This window comes from Urocampus carinirostris, chromosome 7 (assembly GCF_059441175.1).
Source record: "Urocampus carinirostris isolate Australia breed hairy pipefish chromosome 7, RoL_Ucar_1.0, whole genome shotgun sequence".
Lineage (NCBI taxonomy): Eukaryota > Metazoa > Chordata > Actinopteri > Syngnathiformes > Syngnathidae > Urocampus > Urocampus carinirostris.
The window spans coordinates 37,082,011-37,104,682 of NC_142355.1; the positions used below are offsets into that span (position 1 = coordinate 37,082,011).

Below are 22,672 nucleotides of genomic sequence, written 5' to 3' on the forward strand. Positions count from 1 at the left end.
GAAGGAGTATCAGACCACTGCAAATCTACCAAGATCGGGCCTTCCCCCCTAATGCAAGAAGACTGATCAGAGATGCAGCCAAGAGGCCCATGATCACTCTGGATGAACTGCAGAGGTCTACAACTGAGGTGGGAGAATCTGTCCATAGGACAACAACCAGTCGTATACTGCACAAATCTGGCCTTTATGGAAGAGTGGCAAGGAGCAAGCCATTTCTTAAAGATATCCATAAAAAGTGTTGTTTAAAGTTTGCCGCAAGCCACCCGGGAGACACACCAAACATGTGGAAGAAGGAGTTCTGGTCAGATGAGACCAAAATCGAACTTTTTGGCAACAACGCAAGACGTTATGTTTGGCGTAAAAGCAGCACAGCTCATCTCCCTCAACACACCATCCCCACAGTCAAACATGGAGGTGGTAGCGTCATGGTTTGGGCCTGATTTTCTTCAGCATGGTCAAGGAAGATGGTTAAAGTTGATGGGAAGATGGATGGAGCCAAATACAGGACCATTCTGGAAGAAAACCAAATGGAGTCCGCAAAAGACCTGAGACTGGGACGGAGATTTGTCTTCCAACAAGACAATGATCCAAAACATAAAGCAAAAGCTACAATGGAATGGTTCACCAAAAACATATCAAGGTGTTAGCATGGCCAAGTCAAAGTCCAGATCTCAATCCAATTGAGAATCTGTGAAAAGAACAGAAAACTGCTGTTCACAAACACTTTCCATCCGACCTCACTGAGCTCGAGCTGTTTTGCAAGGAGGAATGGGCAAAAATATTTCGATGTGCAAAACTGATAGAGACATACCCCAAGCGACTTGCAGCTGTAATCACAGCAAAAGGTGGCGCTACAAAGTATTAACTCAATGGGGTTGAATCATTTTGCACACCTACTTTTTCGTTTATTTGTTAAAAAAGTTTAAAATATCCAAAGAAGTGTGTTACACTTCATGAGTGTGTGCCATTTATTGTTGATTCTTTACAAGAAATAAAAGTTTTATATCTTGATATTTGCAGTCTGAAATGTGGCAAAAGGTCTTAGTTCAAGGGGGCCAAATAGATTGGCAAGCCACTGTATCTTGAAAAAAACAGACTAAACACATACCGTAATTTCCGGACTATAAGCCGCTACCCTTTCCCCAAACTTTCAACCCTGCGGCTTATTCAGTGATGCGGCCAATTTATGTAATTTTTCTAACGGCCGCCAGCGGCGCTCGAGTACAAAAGGTGGAATATGTGCGCTGAGGTAGACTGCAACTTCTTAGCTTGTGCACAAATTAAATTAGCGTAGACATATCCTCATCATGCAAATTGCAAAAAGAAAGGCACATGACGTAGCTTTCAAGCTAAAAGCAAACGAGCAGTCCGATAAAGAAGATAACAGAGCTACTGCACGTAAATTTCACATTACCAGCGTGTTGCTAGCGTGTACTTGAATAAGGGAGCGTGGGACGACGTCTATATGACAAAGTTTCTTTCCCATACTGGGGAAGACGTCTTTGATGACGTCGGTTGTAAGGAGGAACATGGGGACGGTTTACTGTGGTTTCAACAAGTACGGTATGATTTTTTTAACAGACCCGTTTTCAGCGTTGCGAGCGTGTTGCTAGTAGCGTTTTGCTACCCTTCACAGGCACGGTTTGGGATGAAAGTTATAATATTATGATTAAAGCTTTGAAAACTCTCTCAGTGTACCGTCTCTCTTTGTAAATATGTGTAACCGATGTATAATATGTATTTGCACCTGTATATTTTTGTAATGTATCTATTTGAGACACTTATTCTGATATGTTTTACGAATTAAAAAAGAGGGGCGGAGCAAACGCGGGCTGACGGGAAGTGGGGTAAAGGTGAGTGAGACCTGTTGTCGCGGCGGACAATAGTGGATATATATTTTTCCCACCCTTACCTTTGGAAATATAGACTTTTTCCCTTGGATTAGTTTCAACGGGTACCCAGACTCTGCAGGTCTGCATCAAATCTTAAGTACCGGTATCATTTTCTGTTCACTTTGCCGGCTGTGGTTTTAGGACTGTGTACTTTATATACAGTTACAATAGGCTAATTTTGTGATTGTGTTACATGTTTTAATGTGGGCGCATGCGGCTTATATACAGGTGCGGCTTGTGTAAGTATAAAATCGGTTTTCCCCTTAAAATGTGGTGGGTGCGGCTTATAATCAGATGCGCTCTATAATAGTTAGAATTTATAGTTCCCATTAATTATTGTCTGTCACAAATAATGATTTGTATTCAAAACATTGTCTATTTTTGACCACTAGATGGATTGTCTCATGCAACCAAAGAAGAAGAAGAATGTTCTCTTTTTTTTCTTTTGGTGTCTCGAATGTGGTCAATGATATTAGCTCCCTCTAGGTGAGCCTCATATTTTGAAAAGGAAATACACATTTCTCTTATGAATACCTAAAAGATGGAAATTCATTCAATTGGTTATGCTTATTACTCAAATTAATGTTGTTTTCACGAGTAAGAGGCACTCAAGTAGACAAGCTTATTACCTTTCGATTGAGGCGATTTATCAATTAGGGTAAAAAGAACTTCGAACGGTATGGAATCAGGTTTTTATTTCTCTTCTTATAATGTCAGGAGATTAAGCTTAACTTGCATTACTCGTATCTTTGCTTTAGCATTGTTCAACAATCATGTACTGTTTTGAGGACCTGTACGGCATCAGTTTCATAAGATGATGTACTTGTTCCCCTGTTTTTCCAACTCTGTGCTGTTCTCTGGAGGGAGTGATCTCTTACAACGGGGTGTACTACTCCCTCCAGAGAACAGCACAGAAACCCCAAACTTTCTATCTACAAAGGGTGGGTATCCTTGTGAAAAGTCTGTGGTCTGTGCAGCCCTTTGAGACTTCTTGTGATTAAGAGCGTCACAAGGAAACAGGACTTGACTTGACTCAAGTACTACAGATTGTCCCTTTAAAAGAAAACCAAAGGATATTCTAATTTCAAGGCTATATTGACAAAATCAAAATGAAGTTGCCTCCCTGGATTTTTTTTCTATGGCAAATTTTCACCGACTTGTGACCGTGACGTGTTTTCGGTCGCTTGTTGACACGCGCGAGGACAACAGCTTATTGTCGAGAGACGCCATTGTTGCGACACAAGGCGACCGTTGTGTTCGTGCGTGCGTGACTCACGTCGAATCCGGTGTTGGGGTCCCAGCCCACGTGACCGATGTGCCTGCAGGACCAAAGCAGAAGAGACCGAATCACAACCAAGTAAAGAAAGAAAATCCCTTCGCGCAGCGCTTCGCACATGAGATTTTGAAAAATATTGAAAAGAAAGTGCTCAGATTAGATTCAATATGATAATAAGGCTTTATTGACCATAGCCTACAGTCAAGTGGCTAACAGGAGTGGCTAGAGAACGAAACAGAGGAAATAGAGTAGAATATGCCTGAATGACGAGACTTAGCGACCCTCTCATGCAGATAGTTATGCTCGTTTTTAATTAACGATAAATATATCCATCCTTTATCTGCACCGTTTATTCTCAGTAGGGTCGCGAGGGTGCCGGAGCCTATCCCAGCTATCTTCGGGCATTGGGCAGGGGACACCAAGAACTGGTTGCCAGCCAATCGCAGGGTATACAGAGACTGACAATTCTCTCGCTCATTTACACCTAGGGACAATTTGGACCGTCCAATTACCCTGACAGGCATGTTTTTGGGACGTGGGAGGAAACCGCAGTGCCCGGAGGAAACCCACGCAAGCACGGGGAGAACATGCAAACTCTACACAGGAGGTTCGATCTTATGACCTCAGAACTGTGCCGCACCCGTGATAACCACTGCACCGCCGTGCTGCCCCAGGCTCGCTTTTAATTAAAGATAAATATATAATGATATTATATATTTCCCAACTGGGTAAGAATTCAATTTGTGCATTGTAAATGTTCCACACGAAAAAATATGTGAAAAATTATGATTATTGTCCATTACTTAATGTTGTCGGCCCAAGAACAGGTCCTGGACCGTCAACGGTGGAAAAGATTGTCCAGAGTTGCGTCCTCAAGGGTGCCCTGTGAACCATGTGCTTAAGGAATACGTTAAATTTGAATTACTATTGGAACAATTTATATTTTATTATTTATAGTAATAATAATAATTACTATCATCGTCATGATAGATATAAAAAACACGTAAAAGGTCCTTGGTTCAAGACCGGGTGTAATTATATGTTGGTCGGGAGAAGAATGGGCGCCACCAGGTTGTGCTGTCCCAAGACACAACACAGGAAACGGTGCACCTATGAACCTAGTGGATAAGGGGAATTGGGGATAATGGATTGCAGCCAAAAACAGTGCAGTTCATTTCAGGCGGAAGACAATGACACGGCTTCAGCGGCTCAAACCGAAAAAAAAAAATGCTATCTGCTAACCCCTTCTTTTAGCAATAGTTGTCTGAGGATAATGGAGTGCGGCCACAACCGTGCATTTCATTGGAGCGGGCCAGAATGTGCCGATCAAAGCCCCTTCTGAGCGTCCCCGCTCTCAGCAATATGGAATGCTCGATAACAGATCGCAGACCCATAAGTGCAGTTCACTTTTTAATGAGCAGAACGGCAAAAAAGAGCCACTAGGGCCCACAAAAATGCGTGCTAAAGGCTGCCCCCCTCGCACCAATATGCGATCAGGGATTACTGATCGCGGCCACGTGAGTGCAGTTCACATTTTGGTGGACCAAAAATGCACTCCGCCGGCCCCCCACTCGCCGCAATATGTGATCAGGGATAATAGATCAAGACTGTAAAGTATTAGAGGGATTGCAGTACGTATAGCAACATGTCCGAACAGATCAAATGTATAGATTTGTTACACTACAGACAGAAGCCAAAACACGTTACGCCCGTAAGATCTACTTCCTATCAAAACGAAAACACAAACAACTGACTGGAAGTTGCTGGGCGTGCCGATGTCGGCCTTGGTGAGTTTCTTCTTCTTGCTTTTGTTCTTCTTGTCCTTGCGGTGAGCCAGCAGCACGTTGTTGACCACGTGGTGGTTGAGCAGACGCACGTTGTTGATCTCCGGGTTCTTGATGTCCACCGTGGCCATGTGCAGCGTGGGACCTGTACCGAGCACTTCCGTGAGCAAAACAACGATGCTAAGAGCCCAATGCAAACAAAGTCCTATTCAAAAATGGATCCTCCGCTATACGTCAATCTTCACGTTTCATTCAGAGCAGGGGTCAGGAACCTATGGCTCACGAGCGATAAATGGATCTTTTCATGAGGTCAATAGTCACACAGTACAATTCTGAAGGATATAGGGTTTGGTCCATTTTAAATTCAGTTTCCAGTCATGGTGTCACAGCAACAGATCCCGTTTTGCATGTAAATCACTAAATACCTCAAATTAGCGCCTAGCAATATGGTTGGATAGCGATTACGAGGAGAGTATTTACCCAAGCGCCGAAAGAAAAGGCGAGTTGGTGAATGCGTGTCGCGAATGAAACGCTTTATAAGCCGGCTCTTGGAAGTGAGAGCCGACTCCTCACCAATCAGGAGCCGGTTCCCTCCGAAGCGGTATTTTTGTCTATTATGTTGAGTAGAAAAAAGGTTAAATTCGTATTGTATTTCACCTTTTTTTCATAGATTTATGAATATTTAAGTTTAGAATTTTTGTGTTTTTCATTGACAGTGTTTAAGTGTTCATTGTAATCTTTTTTTCCCCTTTTTAAGTCATTCATAATGATAATAGTAAATGGGAATATATGGATTAAACAACCTGAAGAGCCATTGGCGAGCCGGCTCTTTTTAATGAGCCAAGCCGAAAAAGCCGGTTCTCTTGAAAAGAGTCAGGATTCCCATCTCTACAACAGACCATTCGAGTTAGATTTAATGTATTAAACTCATTTTATATTGCCGTTTATTTTTGTTAGACTTCAAGTGTATGATAAATATGTTTTCTGTTGGTGAGGTGCAGCACATACAGGGAGTGCAGAATTATTAGGCAAATGAGTATTTTGACCACATCATCCTCTTTATGCATGTTGTCTTACTCCAAGCTGTATAGGCTCGAAAGCCTACTACCAATTAAGCATATCAGGTGATGTGCATCTCTGTAATGAGAAGGGGTGTGGTCTAATGACATCAACACCCTATATCAGGTGTGCATAATTATTAGGCAACTTCCTTTCCTTTGGCAAAATGGGTCAGAAGAGGGACTTGACAGGCTCTGAAAAGTCAAAAATAGTGAGATATCTTGCAGAAGGGTGCAGCACTCTTAAAATTGCCAAGCTTCTGAAGCGTGATCATCGAACAATCAAGCGTTACATTCAAAATAGTCAACAGGGTCGCAAGAAGCGTGTAGAAAAACCAAGGCGCAAAATAACTGCCCGTGAACTGAGAAAAGTCAAGCGTACAGCTGCCAAAGTGCCACTTGCCACCAGTTTTGCCATATTTCAGAGCTGCAACATCACTGGAGTGCCCAAAAGCACAAGGTGTGCAATACTCAGAGACATGGCCAAGGTAAGAAAGGCTGAAAAACGACCACCACTGAACAAGACACACAAGCTGAAACGTCAAGACTGGGCCAAGAAAAATCTCAAGACGGATTTTTCTAAGGTTTTATGGACTGATGAAATGAGAGTGAGTCTTGATGGGCCAGATGGATGGGCCCGTGGCTGGATCGGTAAAGGGCAGAGAGCTCCAGTCCGCCTCAGACGCCAGCAAGGTGGAGGTGGGGTACTGGTATGGGCTGGTATCATCAAAGATGAGCTTGTGGGGCCTTTTCGGGTTGAGGATGGACTCAAGCTCAACTCCCAGTCCTACTGCCAGTTTCTGGAAGACACCTTCTTCAAGCAGTGGTACAGGAAGAAGTCCGCATCCTTCAAGAAAAACATGATTTTCATGCAGGACAACGCTCCATCACACGCATCCAAGTACTCCACAGCGTGGCTGGCAAGAAAGGGTCTAAAAGAAGAAAAACTAATGACATGGCCTCCTCGTTCACCTGATCTCAACCCCATAGAGAACCTGTGGTCCCTCATCAAATGTGAGATTTACAAGGAGGGAAAACAGTACACCTCTCTGAACAGTGTCTGGGAGGTTGTGGTTGCTGCTGCACGCAATGTTGATCGTGAACAGATCAAAGCACTGACAGAATCCATGGATGGCAGGCTTTTGAGTGTCCTTGCAAAGAAAGGTGGCTATATTGGTCACTGATTTGTTTTTGTTTTGTTTTTGAATGTCAGAAATGTATATTTGTGAATGTTGAGCTGTTATATTGGTTTCCCTGATGAAAATAAATAATTGAAATGGGTATACATTTGTTTTTTTTTAAGTTGCCTAATAATTATGCACAGTAATAGTCACCTGCACACACAGATATCCTCCTAAAATAGCTAAAACTAAAAAAGCCCCACTCCAACTTCCAAAATATTCAGCTTTGATATTAATGAGACTTTTGGGTTCATTAAGAACATGGTTGTTGTTCAATAATAAAATTCATCCTCAAAAATACAACTTGCCTAATAATTCTGCACTCCCTGTATTACTGTCAAGACCAGAACGGAGACAGGACCCACGTGCGTTGCGTTTCTCACAAGTTTTATTGGGAGAAACAGAGAAAGGGTTGCGCCTACGATCCGGTGGTTGCTGGACGCGAGAAGCGCGTTGCTCTGAACGCGGTATGGGATCTTCCGTGGCGAACAATGACGGTGTCGGGAACGGAAAAACGGGTCAGTAACCGGGACAGGAGAGAAAAAAAATGTAGTCGGGTCGGAAGCAAGTCGTAAACCATGAAAGAAGAGTAGACGTGGTCGGGGACAAAAACGGGTCGAACAGACAGGAGCAAAAAACAGGTGGGAGTCAGGGTCGAAAAAGGCTTGCCTAGAGTTAACTGAGGTTCGCAGACGGACTGACAAAAGGGGACGGAAAGGAGTGGGTCAGAGAGACAATCAGAGTCTGAGGCAGTTGGCGCCAAACGAGCGGGCACAGGTGATGCATATCGGTAATCATGACAATTACAAGGTATGTCTGTTCTTCTCTATTCAACTGACTCAAATACTGCTTAGAACATTTCAAATTCTTTGAAATACAATTTCTTCTTAAGGTAACGTAAATAGTTACCTTCCCAGGTAACTAGTTACTTTTAGAAGTAGTAATAACTGATTACTTTTTTAAAGTAACGTTCCCAACCCTGGAAAAGACACAGAACAAACTTGAACTCAAAACAAACGTTTTACCCAGAAGCTCTAGCAAAGCACTGTTAGATTATGAAAATAGGTCACGGAGAAAGTTGTCTGATCACACGAGTTTTCTGGCTATATGAAGTTTTTTATTTAATCGTCACATCATTACTTTGATAATTACAATATTCATTCGAGTTGTTGTAAATACCCATCGTATTTATCCAAATGCTTTAGTGAAATATGTACTTGCTGATCAGTGTACTTTTGAGGAATTGGCCTTATCACATATCCTGCTAAGAGGAATGGGGAAATGGTGTCAAAGGCAGCATTGAGACTCAGCACTGTGCAGTACTAATCTTGTTTTTATCTTTGTAATTTGAATTTTGAGTGTCTGTAACGCTGCATGTACAACTTTTTCTCTATAATAGAGGGGCAGAGACATTCTTGCCTGCGTTTGCTAGTTTTCAAACCCCGAATACTCGTTATAGTCCCGGAAAAGAACACGCGCGAGACATCAGAATGTCCTTCGCCTTTAGCACCTGGAGCATTTCGATTGGGTGAGGGGTGGGAATGGGCGGAGCTATACACAGGGCAAGCGCACTCGTTCTTCTTTGCCCAGCGTCGTCTGCACTGATGGTCTCCTTGTTTGCAGAATTTTTACAAATGAACTCTGCTAGCACCTGGTTTTGAAACCATTATTTAGGACAAAAATTAACCTCAATCCTCTTAAGTGTTTGCAGGAGGGAGAGAAATTTTAAGTGCTTTGTTTATATTGAAATGGGACACAGGCTGTGGCGTTATTATTATTTCATAGATTTGATCAAATCATCAAACTACATACAGTGAAATCAAATGCGCTGAAGAATTAGCTTTTGTATGGAGAGCCTGTTTAATGAATTTCGTCTCAAAATATATAGTGTGGCTTTCTCTCGAAAATAAAAAATAATCTAAATATTTTTGCTTTTATGGCTCTTTGGGTCAGAAAGGTTCCCGACTGCTGATGTAGACAGTTCTGTCTTAAATCATGATACTGACAAGTGACCAAAGAGGGTTTCTTGGAATTGTCATTGGTTTTTGTCAGGAAGGTCTTTGCGTCTTCAATCATTCTCAATCAGTGCAAAGTGCAGCCGCACTTAATCCAGGGCGGCTAATCCAAATCCCTGCAGCCGCACGCCACTTGCAGCAATCTGCCAATTCTGGACCATCTTCGACCGCCATGTTTTTCAACGTCATCGTCCCCAAAAAAGGAAATAAAACAACACTTGAGATGCCAGATTGTGGGTCATTATTCGTTGCGATATCGTGCTTGAAATGGATCTGCTCAGCAGGTAGTACAGGTAAATATTTTTGGTAAATAACATTAGAAAGGGACTGTTCACATTGTAGAGAGAAAAAAATATTTCTAACTATTAGTGTATTTGTAGTATTATTTGTTATAATTATCGATTTTTTGTTCGAATGGGACAAGTGATATCATGGTGCACAGGGAAAAAAATAAATAATCCAATAACTAATTTATCATTATAATTATTTTTATTGTAGCCAAGAAAAGTCATGTTTGTTTGTGACGCCTTTATTCACAAGGAGTCTCAAAAGGCTGCACACTAAAGACAATTATGACACCCTCCCCTGATCTAAAACCGACATGAGGGCAAGGAAAACCTCAAAAATATGTCAGGTCCTGTTTATTTGTATGGCCTTAATCACAAGGTGTCTTAAAGGGCTGCACAGACAACAGATTACTGCAAACTACAGACTATCATGACACCATACCCCGATCTAAAACCTACATGAGGGCAAGGAAAAACTCAACATGAGAAAAATGAAGAAACCTTGAGAAGGGAATACACATTGTTACCAGTATATATGTATAATTGTTATTTTTAATAGTGTATGTTTTTATTTCATATATATATATATATATATATATATCCAGCTCCAGACTTCCTGTGCGGAGTTTGTATGTTCTCCCCGTGCTTGCGTGGGTTTCCTCCGGGCACTCCGGTTTCCTCCCGCGTTCCAAAAACATGCATTTCAGGTGAATTGGCCAGTCCAAATTGTCCCTAGGTGTGAATGAGCGAATGAGTTGTCTGTCCCTGTGTGCCCTGCGATTGGCTGGCAACCAGTTGAGGGTGTCCCCTGCCCACTGCCCGGAGATGGCTGGGATGGGCTCCAGCCGCCCCGCGACCCTAATGAGGATAAGCGGTACGGCTGATGAGATGAGATGAGATATATATATATATATATATAATTTTTATTTTTTTATTATTATTATTTTATTTTTTTTGGATGAGAAGATGTGATCTTATGGTAAAATAATAACTAAACAATTCCCGCGGCAATTGTGAGAGTTGTGATGGATCTGGCAGATGATGGTAGAGAACTGGTAGTGTTGAGTTGTTTGCATTAGCATGAAGTTATTAACTCAGAGAGATGTATTTGTAATTTTTAACTTGGTTCTGTGGGGGGACTCCGCCAGCCCAACTCATTGCCAACAGTGTTTACAGCTACCTTGCGCTAATACTTTGGCTGGCTGTGCCAGCCCAACTCATTGCCAACAGTGTTTACAGCTAGCTTGAATAAGCATAGCATCAGCCTCTCATGGCTAATACTCGGGCTGGCTATGCCAGCCCAACTCATTGCCGGCAGTGTTTACAGTTAGCTTGCACTAAAATTTAACACTTTAACACTTTGCTAGCAGCGCACATAGCTGTTAGCATCCACTCGCTAGCATCCACTCCTGGAATTCACCATTTACCTATGGTTAAATTTAATGAGGCCCATGCCACCTCTGTAAAAGCCCTGGTTACCATGGCTACCCATTGAAATGAATGGGCCGCATGCATTCTGGATGGGACTCTCTCCATTCATTGTCTATGTCGTTTTTTTTCTCGTTTGACGGGTAATTGTGTTATCACGGTGGTCGCCATCTCTTACAAAAATCATAGCACACTATTCCTGGTCGGGCCGAAATATCGTTGGGGTACTCCAAAGGCTCTGGGAGGAGAAGCGAGCCAAACTTTTACGGAAGAAGATAGAATCGGAATAATAAGATTTGGGAAGATATTAATAGTTGTGTGGCCATGCCACTCTCAACACGTTACAACTGTGCTTCCAGCTCAGTTAGTAATGTGTGTTGTGAGTGGCTGGCCATCACAACTAATTATGATTTTAGAAACGTATTATTTATGAATATATTTGTTATTATTTGTTAATATTGGCGATTTTATTTTATTTCTACTGGCTAATGATTTTGCTGATGCATGCATTTTATCTTAATAAAAGGTTAAAAGGTATCTGTATCCGATAGAAATTTGACACAACCACCACATTTTAAACTATTCTACATTGACAGCCTAAAAAATGTAAATCAAGTTTAAAAGGTACAGTAAATATAAATTACTTTTATAATGTATTAACACATTTCATTATAACAATTTTAAATCAAAAATGGTGCAAATAGGTCTGAAGTCTTTTGTAAACAATACGATGCAGGTCTCTCCCTCCACGGGAAAACAAAAGCGCTAAGATTAGCCGCGCTGACAGAAGGTTAGTAGGTTAGCTGCACAGATGGCGCAGATTAACCTGCACGACAGGCCGCCCTGACGCTTATAGAGTCATTCGGTCGATGGGTTTGGCCGGACCTTTTTGCCCTTCCAGTGTTTCTGTAGCGTCCCGGAGAAATGAAAACTGGCGTTGATCCCCAAGCAAGCCGGATACACCCGAAGCGGCTGAAGAGAGCCGATAGCAAGAGTTGGTCAGAGCAGGTAAAAGCAGCCAACTTTAGGGTCTAGCATTAGAACATACTAAAAAAAGGCTAGTAGAAGATTGAGTTGGTCATACACCTGAGCCCTGAATCACAGAAGTCACGACATGAGTGGCCAGAGAAGGAAACAGACAAGCGTCAGCATCCTGAATCACGGAACCCAGTGACGTTGGCTTGCAAGTGCAGCTTTGTAAGACTGCACTGAGGGGCGGAGGAGGAGAAGCTGACAATCAAAATAGTGACTAGTGGCAAACAATAGCATGTAGCCAAGTGGCTAACATGAGTGGCCAGAGAAAAGACCGGTGGGGAAAAAAAACCCAGATGCCTGAATCACAGACCTTTAACGACATCGCGCTGCATGAGCAGTTGTGTAAGGAGAGTGAGAGAGATGGAGGAAGCAAGATTAGCTAATGACCGTAATAGCAGCTCGCGCCCAAATGAATTACACGAGTAGCTAGAGAAGGAAACGGAGAAAAAAAGTAGAAGATGCCTTAATCACTAAACTGTGTCATTTTCTTGCCTAACCAGCAGTGAAAGGCGAGCGACACTGAAGGACAAAGCAGAAGCAGCTAACAATCAAAATAGCGACTAGCCTGAAACCAAGTGAGTAACATTGAGTGGCTAGAGAAGGAAGCAGTGGAATATGCCTGACTAACATGACTACACCATCGACCATCACATTTGGGGCTCAGCTGTGTGCAATAAGTCGCTGTTAATTTTCAAAAGCACCACTGATTCAAGCTGGCTTTACAAAATAGTCATTCAAGCCTCTGTAGTTTCAAAATGGCTGCCAATGTCAGATTTTTCATGATACATTATATCATTACAAATTCTTACACCAAAGAGCGATGTGTTTAAGCTGAAAATTTGAAGGATAGTGTTTAACCAAAATTAATTATTTTTATACCACTAAGGGTCACAATATAATACATACTGGAGCCTAAAAGAATAATACATAACGAAATGCTCTAAATAGAAAATGTTAATGTATCAATGTTAACAAAAAGAACATTTTGGTTAAAATGTTTCCTATGAGATTTTCAAATGAATAACATCTTTCAGTCTTTTATTTTATTGATTTATGATTTCAAAACCAAGAAATAAAGTTGGACAAGCAAAAGTCGCAGTTTTTTTCCATAGTTTCCAGTAAGATTTATATGTAAAATTATAAACACATTGTTATATCATTGAGTTTTTATTGATTTGCATTACCGGTAAAGTGGTGTAAATCATTTCACGTGTTATTTTCGCACTAAACCGCAAGAGGGCGCTCTAGGCCCGTGTTGATCATTTCGACCGTGAAGTAAAAGCGGAAGAGCAGCTTTTCGTCGACCTTCCGGCTTAGAGGAGTTGTTTACCGGTAAAATTGACCCCCAGGATAAGGATTTCATTGGATTTAGTGATTTGGAGTGAAACTTTGGTGAGAGTTGTCTGAATAATTCTTAACGTGTTACGTCGTTATTGAGATTACCAGGGATGTCACCGTAACGTTAGTATACCGTACACTTATTCGGCCTGTTGTTCTCCATTTCATTTGTATTTAAATTGCCTTTCAAGATGACATATATGTTTTTAGTATTGTATTTTATCAAATCAATTTCCCCTTAAAATGCGACTTATACTCCAGTGCCACTTAAATATTTTTTTTCAAATTATGCATTATTGGGCTGGTGCAACTAATACACCGGAGCGACTTCAGCTAGGTTTACTCTGCAGGGAAATAGGATTTATTTGCACAGACGTAAACTGTATATGATCTGTTAAAGTCCGTCTTAAAGTAAAATATTCGATTTTTTTCACGTCAGACCCAGGCCGTTTTTATACGAGGTCCTAAATCCGATCTTTTAGAATGCAACTTTTGTCTGAACGTTCAAGTCTCATTCATGCGACCTGCACGTTATCGATAGGCGGGAGACGTCACTATTCAGCCTTCAACCAGGAGGGAGGAAGCGGAGAATTCAATAACCACGGCAAACAAAAACACACTGTCGTGATTACACATAATTGATGGAAGATGAACACTTGTTTACTGCTATCAACAATAGAGACGTTCATTGATTAAGTGATAATATACTCTAGTGGTAATTACCAATATTTACATTTGAATCACACCACAAGGACAGAATTTAATGGGGGGAAGCAAGGTTTAGATTTAATTAATCTTTGGGGGGGAGACAACGTTCCTGCTGTGACAATCCATGAGTACTTCCGCAAGCGTTAGTCAAGTCATGTTTATTTGTGACGCCCTTAATCACAGTCTCAATGGCTGCACAGACCACGGATTATTCTACAGACTATCATGACACCATCCCCTGATCTAAAACTTACATGAGGGCAAAATTCAAAAACCTCAACATGAGAAAAATGAAGAAACCTTGAGAAGGGACCATTGTTGATAACATTGTTATTGTAGCTCAGGAGGTAGAGCGCTTGTCTTGGGATCAAGGGATCCCAGTTCAAATCCCGGCTTGTCCGTGTTACATGTCGAAGTGTCCTTGGGTAAGACACTGAACCCCTAATACCCCTAATAAGCAGGTTAGCGCCTTACATGTACCACACTGTAAAGCGCTTTGGGAAGTCATTGACTTGAAAAGCGCTACATAAATGCAGATCATCATTTCACCACACATGAGGTCATTCCCCTTCCAGGATGACTGGGCTGCAACGGATGTTGCAATAACAAATAATACAAATAATAAAAACGTTGAGGCAAATGATACAAGACTATCAGGCTAAATAATAAATCGTTCTGAGTTTCAATGTTGCTGCTTTTACCTGATTATGAAGGAAACAAAATTGGTGTCAAATCACCCTATGGTAGGATGTCTCATCAGGGTACGACTTTTCGGCAAAAAGAGAAGAGACTGAAAGAGAAAGAAATAGAGAAAGAAATGGAGAAAGGAAAAGACAAAGGGAGAGAGATAAACGGAAATAATGGGGAGAAAAAGAGACAGAGAGGGGAAGAGATGGGGGAGAAAAGAGAGAAAAGACAGAGAAAGAGTGTGAGAAAGAGAAAGTGAGAGAGCAAAAGAAAGGAATGGAAAAAGGGAAAGAGAGAAAAATGAAGAAGAGAAAGACATGTAAAGAAGAGTGGAAGAAAAAAGAGAGAAAGCAAGAGAGAGAGAGAGAGAGAGAGAGAGAGAATTACAGCTGCAGTTGCTTTGCGAGTGGCGCCTGGATTTGGAGACGTCAAGTGGACATATTTACAACTGCAGACAATTTTTCTTTCCGTATTGTCTTGCGGGCTGGATAAAACCCTTCTCGGGCCTGATCCTGCCTTCTTTAAAGTTTAACCCTTTTTTTTTTTTTAAATGTATCTCCTTTTTTCTTGTTTCCCTAGCTTTTTACTTCTTTTTGTTATCTAGTTTCCTTTTTTTGTTATTTCCTTTCCTTTGTATTCCTAACATTTTCCCTTTTTTCTTCACTTTTTCCTTTGTTTGCTCTTTATTTCATTTTTGTCAGTTTTTTCATTCTGTTCAGTTTTCTTTATTTTTTCTCCCTCTTTTTGTCCTTTTTTTAAGTCATTTTGAGCATGATGTTACATAATAATTGATTATATGTGGATGAAAACAACAACAAAAACAACAACTGAAGAGCCGTTTGGGTGCCGAAAGAGCCATCTTTTAGTGCATGTCATGTGTCCTCTTCTGCATTAGCGGGACACTTTTGTGGCGTTCACACAGGAGATTAAGTCGCATACAGGTCAGATTTAGTCTGATAAGTGAACGATATAACAAAAACATCGGATTTTGCCCCAAAATCGAAATTGAGCATTAAGCTCCGCAGTGTGAACCTAGACTTATCGTCCGTTTACCTGTTTTTCGCTGCCTCCGTCCCAGCAGCTCATTGACGGCCGCTCTGAATCGTTTCGCTTCTTCTTCGCTGGCGAAGTTCAAGCCGATCTGATTGGTCTGAAAGATAGATTAGCCCCATGAGCTTAGCGATCTACCATCATTTTGCACATTGAGAAGAATACTCACGTCTCCCACGAAGGAGATGAAATAGGACCTGGCGCAGCTGATGGAGAAGTTGTGGTACAGCTCCTGCTCGAACATGCTTTTTCCGTCCTGGGGCAGAAAAAAAAAAAGCAGAAAAATGAACCGCCGTCATTTCCGAAGGTTCCGCGCGATGACGTTACCTTGATGTCAAAGACACGGATGAAGTAAGAGCGCTGCGGGTTGTCTTTGACCAGGCACGCCACCCCGCAGCATTTCTTCAGCCAGCCGCAAGTGCGGTCGGCGCCGTACACCTGCACCACTGCCGAGCACAACGTCTGAAAAGCACAAAAGCATAACAGTCGAAAACGCATTCACATCAAGTGTGTAAGAAAAGTTAGGGGCAATTTTGGCTTTCCTTGATGCAAAATCATCGATAATATCGTCATAAGCAAAGAAACCGCACTTATCAAAATCACATACAACCTCCTCACTGCAAATGGTTACAGGTTTACTCAGCATTTTCATCCTCCTCGACATAAATGCTGCCTTTGACACCATTACCCCATTCTTCTTAGCGGACTCTCCTCACTTGGCCTAACCCACAACCCCCTCCATTGGTTTCATTCATACCTCACAGGCCGCACTCAATTCATTCTACTCATATCTTTCTCCTCTGACCCCTCCTCCAGTTACCACAGGTGTGCCCCAGGGCTCTGTTCTGGGACCCCTCTTCTTTGTAACCTCTTTGTAACCTACGTACTCCATAGCCTACGAAAATTCAATATTTCTTACACTGCTTTGCAGATGACACCCAACTCTACCTTTCCTGCTATCCCACCCCCTCCCACGCAAATACTTTTCATTGGGACAAAATCCACCCTTTTTAATGTTGACAATATCTCTCTTTATATTTACAATTCCTCGATTTTTCCCCTCCCCTCAGGTTATGAGTCTGGGTGTTCTCCTCGACAGTACACTCTCCTTCAACTCTTATAAATAACGTTCCAGCCGCTCTGCCCCCCAGCTCTGGAACTCTTTACTACCTGATTTCTGTTATTCCGCCTTCCTGTCCACCTTCAGATCCGGACTCAAAACACACCTCTTCAGACTTGTCCATTCATAATTATCTCCTTCACATACTGCCCCTCTTTTTTTAACTTTGTTTTATTTGGTATTTTTCATTTGCTTGTTATATTCTTGTTGGATATTCTGTGTACAGCAACCTTGGGTGTCCCTAAAGGCACTTTGAAGTAAAATGTACAATTATTATTATTATTATTAGCAATCTGCTCCCCTATTTCGTGAGTAATGCTGATTACAGCAAGACTGGTCACCTCATTATTGATTTTGTATCCAATGATATTATATCCATTTCACACAATTCAGAAAACGCGCAGCAGGTGGCCTGTATTTTCAAAGTGTATTTTCAAGCTGTAGTGCTTCTTTCCGCCGTGTGGCGCTGTGAGAGGTCACCCAGCATCCACCCTGAAGAAGAAATCTGGCTTCTACTTCCTGGTTTGTGTGTATACACACGGCACTGTATCTCTAGCACGCTAAGAACTTTTCGTTTCCATGGTTTGATATCTCGTGCATCCATTCAATATGGTTGGTGTAAAGCTTAAAAAAAGGCGAGCTGTTTCTTTTTAAATGAAAGTGGAATAAGAAAGCTTGATGCGGTTGAGAAAATGGTTGGATCGCTTTTTTTTTGTCCACTTTTTACCACGGAGGAGGAAGTCGCCTAACTCTTCCAAAAGTAGGTTAAACTTAACTTTATTTATCTTTATAGTCAAGTCATGTTTATTAATCACAAGGAGACTCAAATGGCTTCACAGACCACAGAATGTCAACGCCTAATGTGTAGCTTGGTTTTTCAGTACTATGCGTTATCATTCAGCCTGCTTTGTAACGTTATAGAGCAAATTATTTTATTAAACGTTTATTTTTTTTAGTACAAAACAATACAGGTTACTTATTCAAGCCTTACACATACCTCTATGAACCTTAAACATATAAAATATAGCACTGAAGCAACTTACGAACAAATTTAACTTACGAACGATCGTCCAAAACGCATCTCGTTGAAAGCAGGGCAGCGTCTGTAATGTGCCTTATTTGGAAGACAGGAGACGACAACTATCGGTTACTATTTTGTGTATAGTAATACAGTGAATGAATCCTACAACTCCATCAATCCCCCAAGCCGCTAGCAGTTCAATTTGAGAGAGCCATTGAAAGGTGAAGTGTCACCTGCGCTGCCCCTCCCCTTTTCCCCGTCTATGCACACCTTCGCAGCAGGCAGGGGGGGGGGTCAAAGCTGCAACGAAAGGGCGCCTATCTGACAAAAGGCAAAGTCTTGTGTTGTTAGATATTATTATTATTAACATGTCTTTTTTAAGTTCTCGTGCCGCCCCCATGTGTCATGGTAGAAATGCCGCACCGGGCGGCTGCCTGCCTCACCCGTGCCCAAAACCACCACTGTGCAAGTCTGCTATTGGTGGACATCATATGAGATACCAGTCTGCTATTGGTTTGCGTAACGGCATTATGAAAACACTTGTATGCTATTGGCTGAACCACCTGCCAGAATGCATTTCTCTTTGTTCATTCTATAATTTTCACAATACAGTGCTGTACTCTTTTTACTATATTTATTGCCTAAGGGTCCCAAATCTTGCCGTGATGCCAAAGGGAGAAGAAACACATCATAACCAGAGACAAAGCGGAGTATTATAAAAAAATACAAAGAAGGGACACGAATCGGTACCCTCTCGAAGTTGCATGGCCGTAATTAATCACAGGATAATCAGGTCCGTTATTATAAATAAAGAGGTGATTAAAGTTAGGAAATCTTCAAAGAACATGACAATTCTGGCAAGTGGAAGTTTTTAAACCGTTTTCCTTCCTCCTCTGCATCTATTCGCTACTCCACTGTACCAGCTCGTCACATCACAATAAAAGGTAAATCTAATTTAATATTTATTTTATTCATTTAGCGGCACGGCAGCTGAGCAGTTAGCGCGTCTGCAGCACCATTCTGAGGTCATGGGATCAAATCCAGCTACCAGCCTTCCTGTGCGGAGTTTGCATGTTCTCCCGTGCTTGCGTGAGTTTCCTCCGGGAACTCCTGTTTCCTCCCACATTCCAAAAGCATGCATGTCAGGTTCAGTGGCCGGTCCAAAATTGTCCCTAGGTGTAAATGAGTGAGTGAATGGTTGTCTGTGATTGGCTGGCAAGCAGTTGAGGGTGTCCCCTGCCCACTGCCCGATGATAGCTGGGATGGGCTCCAGCACCCCCGCGACCCTACTGAGGATAAGTGGTGCAGATAATGGATGGATGGATTATATTTATTTAAAATGCTATCTACTTAATCATACAATATATTGTGTGTTTTTTAAGTACAGCGGTTAAATGTTCTTGCACTATTGTTATGATGTACGATTCTTTTTCATTGCATTATGACAACTCAGGCCAGTCAGAAACACAACGTTGTAATTATCTTGTTTTTTTGCCTATTTATTCTGATAGTCTTTCATACTTTTTCTCTTCAAAGTCTTTATTACACGTTCTCCCCAGGAGTGCAGTGTCTAATCTAGTTGCATACAATGTTTCACATCGTGGATATCAATGTCAATAAACACTTTTCTATTTCCTATGCACGTATATTGCACGCAACTTGTACTTACTAGTTTTTATCTGGTGTACAGGGTTTTGTTAACATAGGTTTCTTTCCCCCCGCTATATGGCAACTTCAATTTGTTATCCCCACCTCGGAACAGATTCATGACCCCGTTTACGGCCAAACCACCCTGAGAACGCTCAATCTCAGGAAGCTAAGCAAAGTCGGGCCTGGTTAGTACTTGGATGGTAGACCACCTGGGAATGACAGGTACTATAACTTGGGTTATTTGGCGCACGCTCTGCTGCAACAGCACTGACTGTACTCCCCGGTACAGTTAGTGGAAATTAATTTTCCTAAGAGGACCAAATACATTAAATGATTATTATCATTATTTTGTCTTACGCTGGGGGTTAACTTTGTCGGATAATGTTTGACAAAATTCTAAAAAAGGAAAAAAAAAATAGATAAATCAAAAATAAAGCGGACACGTTTTTTTTCTAAATGACAATATTTTACTCATTCCTTTATGTTTCAAAGTTCCGGAAAAACTCGAACATTTTAATGAGCCGGAGTTTCTGGTAACAGGACAAGTTGTTGACATGTCCACATGAGTCAAAAGCGGAAAAAACTTGTTGACACAACACGAAATTGGCAAAGGTCTGAAGCTGCAAACTTTAGCGATGGCAGACTGTTAAAGATCATAAACTCGACTTGTTAAGGGATGTGAAAAAGACTCACGTCAGATGAATAACTTTTAATGATTTGTTCTCGGATTGGAAGTGTGTGAAAAAGGCTTTCAAAGGCTTCACAAAATATTGGAATTTGTTGATTGGTAAACCATCTGAAGCAAACTGAGAGACTTCAAATGCTTAGAGGAAGAAAACACACTGCTATTGTTATTATGGATATTACCTAAACAATTTATTCATGAATTGAAAATAATAGTGGGCGAAAATACACCAAGATTACTTCAGAATAAAAGCACAATTTTGGTTTTATCACATTTCTTTTGAAAAACGTTTTACAATCATTTGCTTAAAGTGTCCAAGCACTGCCCTGTAAATATTGCCTCTCTATCCTCATCTTATTTGTTTATCTGATATTTTCCCTTTTGTAACAAGTTTATATTGGAGTAGCACGTCTTATCTTGTTGTAAACAATCTTCATTATGTTGTTATCAAAAGAGAATAACAACAACTAAATCAATCCAAATCTAGACATAAAACTGGGTTGTGAGTAGCCCATCCAACACGGACCAGATGTATGAATGAATGAAAACTTTATTTTTCGAACATTAAAACAAAAAAGGAACAAAAACAATAACTAAACAACAAAATAATTTACATAACATGTTCGAAAAGGGGTAGTAAGAAGCAGATGCTTATTTTCCCTACCCCTTCCCCATTAAATACACCAATGATAATAACAACAATACCAATAATATTAATAATAACAGTTATGATATAATAATAGCAACAATAACAACAAAGATAACCATAGTTGTAAACGCATTATTTCCAATCTCCCATATCACTTATATCCCATTTTCTTCATCTCTGTATTCCGCCAGTAATGTTTTTTTTGTATTTAAATTTGAACATGTGAATGGTTGGACATTGTTTGATCTCGTCTTGTAAATTGTTCCAAAGTTTGACTCTGCACACAGACACACTCATACTTTTCCTGGTGGTTCTCACCTTTAGGATTATGAATCTTACTAAAGCCCCTTAAGTTATAATTTCCCTCTTTCCGAATAAATAATTTATGGATGTTTTCTGGCACTATGTTTTTGTTGACCTTAAATAGCAGTTGTGCAGTGAAAATTTTGACTAAATCATCCAATTTTAATCATTTGGACTGCAGGAATAAAATATTAGTATGATCCCGATATCCTACCCTTCGTATGGTTCTAATTGCACGTTTTTGGAGGATAAAAAGGGGCTGTAGTGAACTTTTGCAATTATTTCCCCAGACTTCTGCACAATATGTTAAGTATGGCAGAACTAGAGAAAAATATAATAAATACAATGCATTATAGTTTAAAATGAATTAGTTTTTTTTAATTATTCAAATGCTTTTAAATACTAGTAGTTGGTATGAAAGTATGAAAAGATAAATTGTTGTTTTGATAGTATTTACCTCATCTGATGTGGTCCAAATAAAGAAGTCTTTAAAACTCACTTTTTAAGACATTTTTGAATGGATCTTTGACGTATTTCCAACGTCTTAGAGAAGCAGCTTTTACTTTTCAACAAAATTTAGACGTCTTTAAACGTACTGACAAGCCGTGCATTTCACACATAGCCCTTTAGTAGGCTGAATCACCCTCAATAACTATTTGACAGTTATAAAACATTTACTGCTGCGCCACGTTTAGAAAAGCATAGAGAATAACCTCGCAAAAAAGCAACATCATTTATGAATATAGTCACATTTTATTCACCAAATATCATTTTATTTGTGCACAAAATCTACCCCCCCATTTTCCTCAAGATTTTGATTACCCTGTCTTACAGATTCAGTGTGTTTCAATTGCACCAAGAAGTTATTTTCTTTTGCCATCGAAGCTAATGCTGAAATTCAGTTGAGGCTGTCCTGTCGTATTTCTGGCATATGGTTTGATTTGATTGAGGACTGAAAAAGTCAGTTCGACAGTGTCCACTACACTGGCCTTTTTATTCACCTTTTTGTTGTGCTACTTTTGTTACCGCCCCCTATCCAATCGGTTTTTGAAACGGGTGACGTTTCCCAAGGCCAGCTAGCAGGCGATGGGCCCACCAACTCGTAATCTGTTTGGCAAACCAATGTCTTTATCGACAGTGATGTTGTGCCCCACAGTCTTCAGAAGTCTTTGAGAAGGTGTCTGGAGAGATTACTAACCCTGGCAAGGCGGAATGGCTGAAGTGTGATTTGTTAAATGCTTAAATAGTATTCATAGAAAAAGTATAGTTAGCATCACATGACAATGTCTTAATAAAGACAGCTTTTTTTAACTTCTACTTTTTAACCCAATCGGGACATCTTTCAGAGCGATTTTTGACGTCTTTTCAAGGTCTTAAGAATATGCATATATTTTTTATTACCTTTAAATAAAATTTATTGAATGTAACCTAAGAGTCAAGAACCACACTCGCACTAATTGTGAATCTAACATTTGTGATTGGCAGATTCGCGCCGTGTCGAAAGT

The 22,672-nt window shown here is 40.8% G+C and overlaps 1 protein-coding gene across 1 annotated transcript in view; it reads right to left on the reverse strand.

The window, feature by feature from the left end:
- Positions 1-22,672, reverse strand: part of wasla (WASP like actin nucleation promoting factor a) — a 29,804-nt gene that overhangs the window by 6,179 nt on the left and 953 nt on the right. Inside the window, exons 2-6 of the mRNA XM_088340831.1 lie at positions 16,067-16,201; positions 15,909-15,995; positions 15,743-15,839; positions 4,923-5,097; positions 3,169-3,211 (exon numbers count right to left, since the gene is read on the reverse strand). Coding sequence (XP_088196957.1) covers positions 3,169-3,211; positions 4,923-5,097; positions 15,743-15,839; positions 15,909-15,995; positions 16,067-16,201 — 537 coding nt within the window. The remainder of the gene's footprint in view (positions 1-3,168; positions 3,212-4,922; positions 5,098-15,742; positions 15,840-15,908; positions 15,996-16,066; positions 16,202-22,672) is intronic.